This window comes from Rhinolophus sinicus, linkage group LG04 (genome assembly GCF_036562045.2).
Source record: "Rhinolophus sinicus isolate RSC01 linkage group LG04, ASM3656204v1, whole genome shotgun sequence".
NCBI lineage: Eukaryota > Metazoa > Chordata > Mammalia > Chiroptera > Rhinolophidae > Rhinolophus > Rhinolophus sinicus.
In genome coordinates, this window is record NC_133754.1 from 24,503,025 (window position 1) to 24,515,862 (window position 12,838).

The 12,838-nt window shown below is 37.5% G+C and overlaps 1 protein-coding gene across 2 annotated transcripts in view; it reads left to right on the top strand.

Moving 5' to 3' along the window:
* Positions 1–8,618, top strand: part of PIBF1 (progesterone immunomodulatory binding factor 1) — a 179,862-nt gene extending 171,244 nt beyond the window's left edge. For both annotated transcript variants that reach the window (XM_019738177.2, XM_019738176.2), the window contains one exon: positions 8,328–8,618. In XM_019738177.2, coding sequence (XP_019593736.2) covers positions 8,328–8,378 — 51 coding nt within the window. In that variant the 3' untranslated portion in view covers positions 8,379–8,618. The remainder of the gene's footprint in view (positions 1–8,327) is intronic.
* The last annotated feature ends 4,220 nt before the right edge of the window (positions 8,619–12,838 follow it).

The following is a 12,838-nucleotide window of genomic DNA, read 5'->3' on the forward strand; positions in this document are numbered from 1 at the left end:
ATTACAGAGGGAAGGCTCTGTGAAGAGACATTGGGAGAGGACAGCCATTGATAAGCCAAGGAAAGAGGCCTGAAACAAATCCTTCCCTCACGACCCTCAGAAAGAGCAAACCCTGCCAACACCTTAACCTGGGTCTTCTGGCCTCCAGAGTTGTGCGAAAAGAAATTTCTGTCATTTAAGCCACCAGTTTGTGATACTTGGTTACAGCAGCCCTAGCTGTAACATACAAGGTCTGATAATTAAGTTCCCAAACTTGTTGCAATGATGTTGCGAACCTTTTTCGATATCAAGGGGCTTATACATTATGAATTTGTACCAACTGGAGAGTTAACCAAGTTTACTATTTGGAAGTACTGAAAAGGCTGCGTGAAAAAGACGAAAACCACCTGAACTTTTTGCCAACAATTCATGGCTCTTGCATCACGACAATGCACCAGCTCCCACGGCACTGTCTGTGAGGGAGTTTTTAGTCAGTAAACAAATAATTGCATTGGAACACCCTCCCTACTCACCTGATCTGGCCCCCAGTGACTTCTTTCTTTATACGAAGATAAAGAAAATATTGAAAGGAAGACATTTTGATGACATTCAGGACCTCAAAGGTAATACAATGACAGTTCTGATGGCCATTCCATCAGAAAAAGTTCCAAAATTGCTTTGAAGGGTGGACTAGGCATTGGTGTCAGTGCATAGCTTCCCAAGGGGAGTACTTCAAAGGTGACCGTAGTGATATTCAGCAATGAGGTATGCAGCACTTTTTCTAGGATGAGTTCGCGAAATTAATTGTCAGACCTCGTACATTATTATGTTAGGCAAACTTCAGTCTCCTTTTCACTATGAGTAACTTTAGACTCAGAGATGACTCAAAGCCACAAAGTGAGTTTGAGACAAAACTGGGAAAAGATCCAAGTTTCTACCTCCTCATCTAGGGCTTTTTCTATCTTGCCAAGATGCCCTCTTCTGGCTTTTTAATTTTTTTTTATTAGTTTCAGGTAATAATAATTTTTAATAAAACCAAAATAAAAAGCAGTTAATTGTGTACCTGAATTGTTTTATTGTGCCCACTTTATTTAAGTCATCTATCAGGAGTCGGCAAATTTTTCTTTAAAGGGCAAGACAGTAAATATTTTAGAATTCTGAGCCACATACAATATCTACTGCATATTGCAGACCAGGGACCTTAATTTGCTAATTTGTGATCTAGCTTATGCTCATTGCTCAGAACTAATCAGGAGTGATAAAGGCTTAGAAACTTCCAGTGTCTGGAATTTAGGGCTATCACTAATAGTACCTTACTGATAAAATATCTAGAAATAAAGAATGTACAATATATCTCATGGGAATCAGACATCAACTTTCCAGAATCATTACCTACATTGGAATTTGTTTGAATTTTGGTTGTGATTAGACATAGATAGTGATGTAGATGAGAAATCACTATGACATATTCTATCCTAACATTAAGAGATCATAGAAAGAGTAAACATATCAGTGAATTTGAATTCATACAACAAAATACACTATTTCCATGTCTTACTGGTTATTGTCACACTCAATAATTGTGACGTTACTTAGAATCATAAATACTGCCCACTATGTTTATAAAGGGTGATGTGGCCTGATTAGGTGGAGCCATATAACTGTAATGGCATTTTCTTTCATATTGTTAGGGGGAGTCTTGGTTCTTGCCAACGCAGTGAAAAATCAAAGGTCAGCAAAGCTGATTAGTATGCAAGCAGGGCTTATTAGTGATACGTGCTCAGGGAAGAGAACCAGCCTAGCCGAGGTGAGAGAGGGGGGCAGAGAGAGACCTAGGCGAGGTGAGAGAGGGAGAGAGGGGTGTGGGGATAGAGAGGGGGGCGGGCAGAGGGACAGAGACCTAGGTCCCTTGTCCCGAGGACTTACAGTTTGCTGGGTGGGGTGAGGGACTTACATATTGATTGGGGAGGGGGGGTATGCTCTTCCATGGGAGGGTGTGGCCTCCCAAGATGGGTGGAAGTCTATTGAGGCAGATCCTTATCTTTCTCCGGACCCCCTCCTGTCATCTGTTGCAGAAACAGATAAGGGTGCTGGAGGCAGTTAATCAAAGCTATTTATGAGCTTTTCCTGTAGGCGCCCTGGACCCCCTCTCACCCCTTCTCCGTCTTCATTTTCTAACTTCTTCCTAACAATATTACATAGGGGAAACTCCTGAATATAGACTGTCATGAGACTTTATGTACAGACTTAAATAGAACTGAGAGGCTTCTGTCACAGCGGACCAAATCAACATTCATTCATTCCTTCATTCAAAAAATGTTATTGAGGGCCAGTCTGTTAGCTCAGTTGGTTAGAAGGCGGTGCTCGTAACAATAAGGTTGCCGGCTGGATCCCCACATGGGCCACTGTGAGCTGGGCCCTCCACAGCTAAATTGAAACAACTACTTGACTTGGATCTGATGGGTCCTGGAAAAACACACTTAAAATACAATTTTTAAAATGTTTTTAAAAAATGTTATTGAGCACCTATGCCAAGCACTGTTCTAGAAAGTAAGGTTATAAATTCCTCCCTCCAGGAAGTTTACATTCTTGGATAGATATAGACTATATATCAACAAACAAACTAAAAAATTGTGTAGGAAGTGAAAACATGACAAATGATATGGAGAAAGATAAAACAGGGAGTGGGGGTGAGGATTAGGGAGGAATGACCTCCCTAAGAAGATGACACTTAAGTGTAAGACCTGAAGGAAGTGAGAGCACATGCTCAAGATTTTTGAGCAGCTGCCTGTTGCTAGACGTCCTCATTACCTTAATATTAAGGAAATTTTAAATGTCAGTATACCCAGGTAAAAATAGATTCTGATGGAAACTTGCTTTACTGTTAAATACAAACTTATGTCTTATTTTTTATTTTTCATATTTAAGATAGAATGTAAAATGTATAATAAAATAATACAACTTTTTAACAGCAAAATCCAAGTAGTTAATGTTGGAAACAATAATACACTTTTTCAGTATTGCTACTGTTTCTAAAAACATTTTTTTAGATGCTCTCAGTTTTTTATTGTGATAAAAAATACCATAAAATTTACCATCTCACCCATTTTTTTTCTTTTTTTATTAGTTTCAGGTGTACAGAATAACATAGTGACGAGACATTTACTTAACTCACAAAGTGATAACCCCAAGAAGTCGACTACCCATCCAACATTGTCCATAGTTATTAGAACATTACTGACTATATTCCCCATGCTGCACTATACAACCCTGTGATTATTTTTTTATTATAGTTGACATTCAATATTATTTTATATTAGTTTCAGGTATATACCACAGTGGCTAGACATTTATATAATTTATGAATTGATCCCCCCAATGAGTCTGCTACGCATCTGACACTATACATAATTTTTACAATACTTTTGACTATTCTCCATACTGTACGTTACATTCCTGTGATTCTCCTGTAACTATCAATTTGTACTTCTTCAACCCTTCACCTTTCTCACCCAGACCCCCAGACCCCCTCCCATCTAGTAACAATCAGTTTGTTCTCTGTGTCTGAGGGTCTGTTTCTGTTTTGCTTGTTCACTTATTCTGTTCTTTAGGTTCCACAGATAAGTGAGATGTGTGGTACTTGTCTTTTTCAGTCTGACTTATATCCCTTAGCATAATACCCTCTAGGTCCATCCATGTCATCGCACCATCTTACACACTTTTAAATGTACGGTTTAATAGTGTTACATATGTTCATGTTCTTGTGAGACAGACCTTCAGAACTTTTTCATCTTGCAAAACTGGAACTCTATATCCATTAAGCAACAACTCTCCTTCCTCCCCCCAACCCAGCCCCTGGCAACCCACCATTCTACTTTCCATTTCTATGAGTTTGACTACTGTAAATATACCTCATATAGGTGGACACATACAGTAGCTGTCATTTTGTGACTAGCTTGTTTCACATAGTATAATGTCCTCAAGGTTATTTCATGTTGTATCTCAAAACATTTTGGAATTCCTCTTATGAAATTGTCTTTTGAGTCTAGGACACATTCTTTGAAGGTATTCATTTATTGAAGCCTTATTCCAAGCACTGGGCCCCTGCCCTTAGTGCCCCAGCATCCAATGGAAACTATATCATATAATACAGTGTGATAAATACCTAATAGGAGGCATGTAACAGGGTAGTGTGAGAGTCACGTTTATATTCTCAGACCTGGACAGCAGCAGAGAAAGCTGAATTAGAAAAATGGAAGACAGTGGCAACAAGCTTTCATATTAATTCAGACAAATTTAAAAGGTGGTAAAGGGGGTGGTGGAGAAAAAGGAATTGTCAGCTATAGGGATAAATTAGAAGGGATAAGAAACAGCCCTACAGGAGAAAAGGAAGACAAAGTAATACTTGCTAACCAATTGAAAGCGAAGTGGAAGAGGCATGTAAAGGAACTGGAAAAGCAGTCATATCTTACTTTATAAACACACTTCTTAATTGTTAGGCATATTTGCCTCGTGGAGACATGAAAAGAAAAAGATTACATAGGATGAGATTTGAAAATTAGGTGCTTCCAAATATTAGTTATGATGAAATCTGAACAACCCCACAGAAAAGTATTTTAAAATACAGTCATTGAAGTTGATTTTGAATCATATAATAATAAAAAAAATTTAAGGTATCTGTCTTATATTTAAAAACTGAAGTTTAGATTAGATTTTTAAAAATCTAATATTTAATTGTATCCAATGTTGAAATTGTGGATGATAATAAGTGTCAGCCACTAAATAGTCTCATTAATAATAGAAAGCATTTAGATTTAAAAATGACAATAGAAATGATTTTATTCATTTAACAACATGTATTGAACATTGTTTGATGACTGCAAGGACTGTACCTTTTATTGAGTGGCAGATTCAAGTAAACAACTGTAATAATTTTTTAATAAGTATTGAAGGCTTTAAGTTCTTGATAGGAACACTAAAGAAGCCTTGAGGTATGAGAGCAGGCTTCTTAGAGGAGGTGACTTTTGAGCTGAGTCCTGAAAAAATAGGAGTGAGCTCTTCAGGGAGAGAGAACATCAGGTGGGAAATACTATTCATAGTTAGCATTTATTTATTAATTTAAGGGCTAAGGGCTTTTACATGCATTATCTCATTTTATTCTCTCAATGTTCTCTGGTGTAGGTTGCTGTGTCAGTCAAGGTCCTTCCACCAAACAAGTGTCACATTCTGAAGGGACCGTTTACAAGCATATGGAAACCAAGTGAGGAACATTTCAGGACTAGTAACTATGAGAAACTATAACCACTCCTTTGTCTCAAGAGGCAAGGAGGGGGAGTAGAGCTTTCTTATAGAAACTTGGATCTTCTGTAAAAGAATTTTACCATTACCAAACCGTGGCCAGGCAAAGGAGCTGAGGAATAAATAGCCCAATTTATTTCTCCCACCTACAAGCCTGCTGTGCATCCCAATAACTAAACCTAATCAGAAACCAGAAGACACCGCTAGCAGCTTCCTGGGGCACACAGCAGGGCGGAAAAGGATAGAGGAGATCTGCAGGTGCCCAGAATATCCAGCGCAGTCATTTCTTATTCTCTCCATATTAAGAGATAACTGACAAGTCATCAACTTGCCCAAGTTTACAAATGAATGGTTGGAGCTTGTTTCATTCCAGAATCTGTTCTTAAACCAATGTGCTATAATGTGCTCCTGCCACAAAAATCAAAGGAATCATGGCATTGAGTACCTCCTGTGGGCCAGACACTTGCCTGTGTGTTAAAGATACAACATGAAACAAAATAAACACTTATTTAAGGATGAGTGTCAGCGTCTAGGAATCGCATTCCACCACTAGTTCAGCAGCTAGAGCAAAGTGTTCAGTCTCAGGTAAAGACCTGAAGATTAGCATTTCAGGGCTGTATGTGGTCCTTTGTGGTCATCAGAGACCTAAGTTACCTCTGCCTTTTTCTTCAACCATCCTTGGTATGTGGCTTCTGTCCTCAGAATCACAATATGGTTGCTATAGCCTCAGCCTTCTACATCTCCATTCTAAGCAGGAAGCAAGCAGAAATAGGGAAAATACCACGTCCCTTCCTAAAGTTTGGAGTTTGCCCACAAGTTCCGCCCAATATCTACTTAAATCCCATTGGTCAGAACTTAGTCACATGACCAATCCTAGTAGCAAGAGAGGCTGATTAATGTAGTTTTTACCTGGATGAGCTCATTACTCTCATAATAAAATCAGTTCTCTTATTAAGAAGGGGGAAGTAAGTATAAGCTAAGCAGCTGGCCAACTCTGTCACAGGGTCTTAATTCATTTTTATATCCCCATAACCTAATACAAGCGCCTAGCACATAGTAGGTGTTCAATCAAGTGCTGTTAAACTATTCTCAACTACAAATAGTTTATGTAGGAGAGTGTCAAGAGTTAGGATTAAAGAGGTAAGGGTGGGCCAGATCCTAAGGGGCTCTGTCTTCTAAGTTAAAGTAGTTAGAACATGACCAGGAAAGTGAAGTGCCCCCACAGTAACCTAGGAACAAGGAACATACATTAGTCATATGGGAGCAAGCTGGAAAATTAATTTAAAAGGGTTATGATCAAAGATCCGAAAAGTCAGTTTAGGAAGTGTGAAAAGCAGTTAATCCCCAAGACAGAGGTACACTTGACTGTGGCAAATCCACTTCATTAACACATCTGAAGAAAGACTGTATTGATGGGGAGGGTGGCCTGCAATGGACCAAACACAGATAAAAGGAATTAGGAAGAACTGTCTGCCATTGAAATTCTTATACTGCCTTTTTTTGAGTCTTAAGGTTCCTCTTTAATATCAAAAGTTTTATTTACCTTCTTCCCAAACACACATAGTTGTAATAAAATGTTTGGTGTCAGTTGATGGAGAAAATGCAGGTGTACAAATTCTGTACCCTTTGCGATAAGCTTGAAGATCTGTAGCTTGGTCTATAGAAGCTGCATTTAGAGCCTTTTTTTTGTCCAGGAGTCACAGTTAAGGAAACCATTTCACACTGTGACCTAGTGATAATGACAGTTTCTCAAAACAGACCTTAGCCCCACTATGGCGTGGTACTCTGCTAATTTCTGTTCCAGGCAGTTTGATTTTTTTCTCAAATCTGGTCTTTACCCATTACATTTATTCTTTACCCATAGCTTGAGACCTACAGTTTGTTCTTCCAGCTTTATTGAGATAAAATTGAAGAGACCTACAGTTTCAAAAACACTGGCGTAGATGTTCTTTTGTGATTGTGATTGCGAGCCTGAGACTTTCAGGTGACTCACCTTTTCCAGTCACCAAACCTCTCAATCTGATTCTAAGAGAACCAGCAATTACCTGGGGTTACTCTGACTCTTCCTTATGGTCTGTGACTGTTTAAAAAAAAAAAAAAGACTGGCAAAATTAACAGGCATTCCTGGCCAAATGACAATTACATTTCTCATCACCAGTTAATAAACTAGCATTCAATTTGTACTTTGCTTTCTTTTGATTTGGGTTAGCTCGCCTCAGCCACCGTTGAATTCTCTTGGCTTTTCTAAGATGGAAGCTTCTTTCATCTTTAAGACTAAGGACTTTGGACTTTCTTTCAACGTGAGGACTGCTGGAGTGTTTTAATACAGATTTGCATTTTAGAAAGATAAGCTTGGAAGGATTGTGGACTATGAATTGAACAGAATAGGACAGCCAAATCAGAGTTAGGAAGCTCTTGCAGGAATCAAGCCAGAAATGATAAGAGCCCAAGGTAAGCCAGTGGGGTCAAGATAGGAGCAGAATGAGTTTTAAAAAAAAAAAAAAAAAAAAAAAGTCAGTGAAAGGTAAGGACTGTTTAAAATGGCTGTAGCAAGTGAAACGAAGGAGAAAGCTAAGATGAAGAGAAATCAAACGTTTCCCGTTGATGACTGAGCAAAGAATATGGACAATTAGAGGCGTACATTTTGACATGCTGAACTGTAGTTGCCTGTGGGGACTGTGTGAATATCCAGATAGAGATAGATAAGACTGACAAAAAAGAAGCTGTGATCTTGATTTTTTTATAATTCTCTTTGAAAATAGAAACAATTTATACAATACTCACCTCTGTAGAATGCATTAAATATAGGCTTTGAGTCAGAAAACACAGATGTGTATTTTTTCTCCACACATACCAGGTGGGAGATTATTTCTGACAAAAGAGAAAACCTTTGCCCTTAAGTATTCTTCTAAATTAAGAAAAGCAGTTATTTACTGTAATCTTTCATAAAAAGTCCCAGTGTATATTGGTACTTAGTTCTCTGAATTGCCTCATGTCTTCCTAGTAAGCATTTCACTTGATTTTTTTCTTTCTTTTTTTTCTTATAACAGACCAAAAAAGAAGCACCTGAGTGGTCTAAGAAGCAGAAGATGAAGACCTAGTGTTTTGGATGGATTTGCTGTATCATTTACTCTGAAGTTCTTTTTCTGATGAACAAAAAGTTTATCTAAATCATGTGTTTGTCATTTTTTAAATAACTAATTTAAAATTTATTTTAACTGAATGTTAAATTAACAGATTTCAGCATAATCAAAATGTACAAAGTACAAACAGTAGTTTACTTTATATTTGCTTTTATCTATTTTGTTACAAAATAAATATCATATACTCTATGACTTAAATTTTTGGAGCTTTCAATATTCTCAAGGCATTTTAAAGTGCGTAGCTTATAAATATTTTGTTTAGTAGTTATATTGGTGAGTAAATTTTCTAACTATATGAATTCTGAGTTTGTATGTCATGACACCAATACAAACACACCTTACATTTTTTTTTTTTTTTTTTTTTTTTATTTATTTATTTTCCCCAAGTCAAGTTGTTGTCCTTTCAATTTAGTTGTGGAGGGTTCTGTTCAGCTTCAAGTTGTTGTTCTTTCAGTCTTAGTTGTGGAGGGCGCAGGTCAGCTCCAGGTCCAGTTGCCGTTGCTAGTTGCAGGGGGCACAGCCCACCATCCATTGTTGGAGTCGAACCGGCAACCTTGTGGTTGAGAGGGTGCACTCCAACCAACTGAGCCATCCGGGAGCTCAGCGGCAGCTCAGCTCAAGGTGCCGTGTTCAATTTTTAGTTGCAGGGGGCGCTGCCCACCATCCCTTGCGGGACTCGAGGAATTGAACTGGCAACCTTGTGGTTGAGAGCCCGTGCTCCAACCAACTGAGCCATCCGGGAGGCAGCTCAGCTCAAGGTGCCGTGTTCAATCTTAGTTGCAGGGGGCAGAGCCCACCATCCCTTGCGGGACTCGAGGGATTGAACTGGCAACCTTGTGGTTGAGAGCCCACTGGCCCATGTGGGAATCGAACCGGCAGCCTTCGGAGTTAGGAGCACGGAGCTCTAACCGCCTGAGCCACCGGGCCGGCCCCTCACACCTTACATTTTTAAAAATTAGGAATCATTTATGAAATCTACTAGAAGATACTTCAGATGCCCAATAATGGTGGTCAGATACCATGTAAGTGGATATGAATTGCTTATTCCTTTGGGGGGCTCTGTTTTCTTGTATTTCATATTATTAATAACCAATAAAATCTAAAGTTATTTCATTGGTCAAGTAAAATTTTGATGGGAAAGTCTCTTGGCACAGTCAAAACAGTGCTGATTCAGATACAGTAAGGACCAAATTTCTAGTCAATGAGAAAAATTTAGTAGGATTTTCTTTTTCTTGTCATAAAATATGCTCCATTTTTCATTCAAGAGATACAATTTAAAAGAAGAGTTGGGGAGAAAGAGGAAGAAAAGAAAAATGTATTTATATATATCAAGTTTACTCAACTACTGTTGAAATAGTGGCTGGATAACTCTTTGTTGGGGTGGGAGTGGGGACAGTCCTGCATAGTGGGATGTTTAGCAGCATCTCTGGCCTCCACCACTAGATGACAGTAGCACCCCCCCTCCCCAGTTGTGATAACCAAAAATGTCTTTTGTCCCCTGCGGTAGCAAAACACCCCCCACCTCCTATTGAGGAACCACTGATACACGTGATATCAGTGATTATCTTTGTAGATATGAAAAAAGAATACTAGCTGGTCAGTGTATTCTCTTAAAGTCACAATAGCATAGGCTATTAGTTGAGTGTGAGTGAAAAAAAGAAGCCTTTGATAATATATACTTGTAAAGTTGTTCTTGGCCTGAAAACCCAAATCTCATGCCCGCTTTTTGTTTCATTTGGATGCATTTTCTAATATATGACTTTCTGCAGCAAAGGTTTGTGAAAATGGCCTTTCTCCAGGATGCATCTTAAATCCAAGATATCCTTGTAATTCATTAATACTAAATTAACTTGTAGACATAATTTGTTTCTTCTAAAATGCTAGAAGAAAGTCTTTTATTTTCAACTCTAGTTACTAATCTAAAAGCATTTTATACATTTTCTTTTTATTTTAGGGTTTTTGTGGGTTTTTTTTAATTTTAGGGAGCATTTTATAATTTAATTCGGTCAACCCCAGTTGTTTTATATGTACATAAATATATATATGCATATTAATATAAAGGAATACTGATTGATTATCCATATTAAAGTAATGGTGTGGGCAAAAGTTCAGAAATAGGAAAATTTGGAGCTAATTTAAGAAATAGAAAGTATAGTGATGAAGAAATTGAAGAAGTCTTCCTTTCTCCAAATCAATGTTTTTCCCTCTTTCCTTTTATTTCTAGATATGAATTACTCTTTAAAAAAAAACAAAACAGTTTATCATTTCTGATCATCATAACTATTAATGAATCTCGGTTAGATTGTAAGATGAAAGCTTTTTGGAAGACATTGTGAGTTTTCAGTTCAGATGCCACTCCTTCCAGAAAAATCATCTCTGTTCCACCATAATAATCCGTATTATGTACTCAGTACTGTCTCTTTAATTCTGTTTATTATATTTTATAATAACAGTTAACATGTCCATTTCCTTGAAGGTAAGATTTTTTTCCTATTCCTTTTTTCTTTTTGTTTTTTAGCACTGTGCCTTGAACTTAAACAGTAAATGTAAATTTGATGAATTTGAGATGAGATACAATTCTGTAACTTTTTTTATGTCTTAAAAATTAGAGATGGTTTTTTTAGTATCATAGAATCTATTCTAGCTCATGTCTTAATATTATTATAACCCTTGCCTGTCCTCCAAGTTTTCAGACCTTCCTTTTCTGACTTTTCCTTTCTCCTTACTTCTTACTTTTTTTGTGTGTTAAAAAAACCACATAATATTTACCACCTTACCCATTTTTAAGTGTTGTACAACATGTCTCCAGAACTTTTTCATCTTTCCAATAGGAAACTCTATACCCTTTTCCCCTTCCCTTGTCCCTGGCAATCCACCATTGTCTTTCTCCTTCTATGACTTTGACTATTTTTGATACGTCCTATAAATGGAATCATACAGTATTTGTCTTTTTGTGACTGGCTTATTTCACTTAGCATAATGTCCTCAAGGTTCATCCATGTTGTAATTGTAAGTGTGTCAGAATGTCCTTCCTTTTTAAAGCTAACTAATATTCCATTGTATGTATAGACCATATTTTGTTTATTCATTTATCTCTTGATGGGCATTTGGGTTGCTTTCACCTCTTGGCTCTTGTGAATCTTCTTAACTCTTCATCCTTTCCTGGCCCTTCTTACTTAAAAATAAATAACAAAATTAACAGAATCCTTTTTTCTTGTTGAATGTCTTATGAAAAGTTGCCCAAATGTAAGAGTAATAGCTACCATTATCAAGCTAATTCTGTCATCCATTTGCTGTGTTACATTCTTTCTACTGCTTAAGCTTCACATTAACTTTGCCAATGAAGCATTATCTTCATTTTTAAAATGAAGAAACAAACTCAGAAAGAGTAACTTAATGGCCCAAGATCAGACACATAATAAATGGTAGAAATGGACTTGAACTATGCCCATCTGATTTCAATGGCCATGCTCTTTGCAGCACACTGCACTGCTTCTCATACTTTGCTCTCTCTACCCACCTCCCACCCCAGTGGGATAGAAAGAATTGGACAGGAATCTTGATCCTATGTATTATATTATATTCTATAAGACCGGGTCTTATATTAATTTTTGTTCCAAAAGGCGCATTAGAGCTGATGGTCTGGCTAGGTCTTATTTTCAGGGAAACACAATAGTGATCCTCAGTCCTCAGTTTACTGTGTTGTGCAGGCAGTGCTTGGGAATCATTGAGAAGTTTAAGGTAAAGTTCCCACATTTCGCGGAGGTTGAAGTTGTTCATGATCCAGATTTCCTCTTTCATTCTAAGATCCCCAGAGGTTGATGATACGCAAAAAAGGGAATTTTTTATTTTAATATGACTCACCTTAAAGTGTAAGTACTATAAATGCTTCAAAGAAAGACACAGAAGTCACCAGACAAAGCTGGCCAGTTATCTTAAGAGTCCTCACTAAGTATCGTTTACTTTAGTTGATTTAGATTCCCGTCCTCAGCTTTATAGGCTCAGAAACTTAATTTTGTTAATGCACTGAAGAAGACATCTTTCAAGAGTATGCCCACAATTACTGGTAAATAAATCATAATTATAAATTTTGAGTGAAAAGTAAAACTATTATACAGAATATGGCTTACTGGGATCAGCACAAATGGGATATTCTTTCCCTACTTTCCTTTGGCTTCTGCAATAGTGCACACTCATCATTTTCCTCCTCCCTCCTAATCATAAAACAATTGAATTTTTCAGTTTCTTTTTCCCCTTAAATCCATTTTCTGTTCTGTACTTATTCTCTTGATAACTTCTACTTCCTGGCTTCGGTTACTACATGCCAGTGTTCCCAAGTTTATATCTACACCAAACTATCCCTTTTAACACCTGCCTACTTGAATCCATACTTGGATGTCCCATTGTGAACTCAAAAT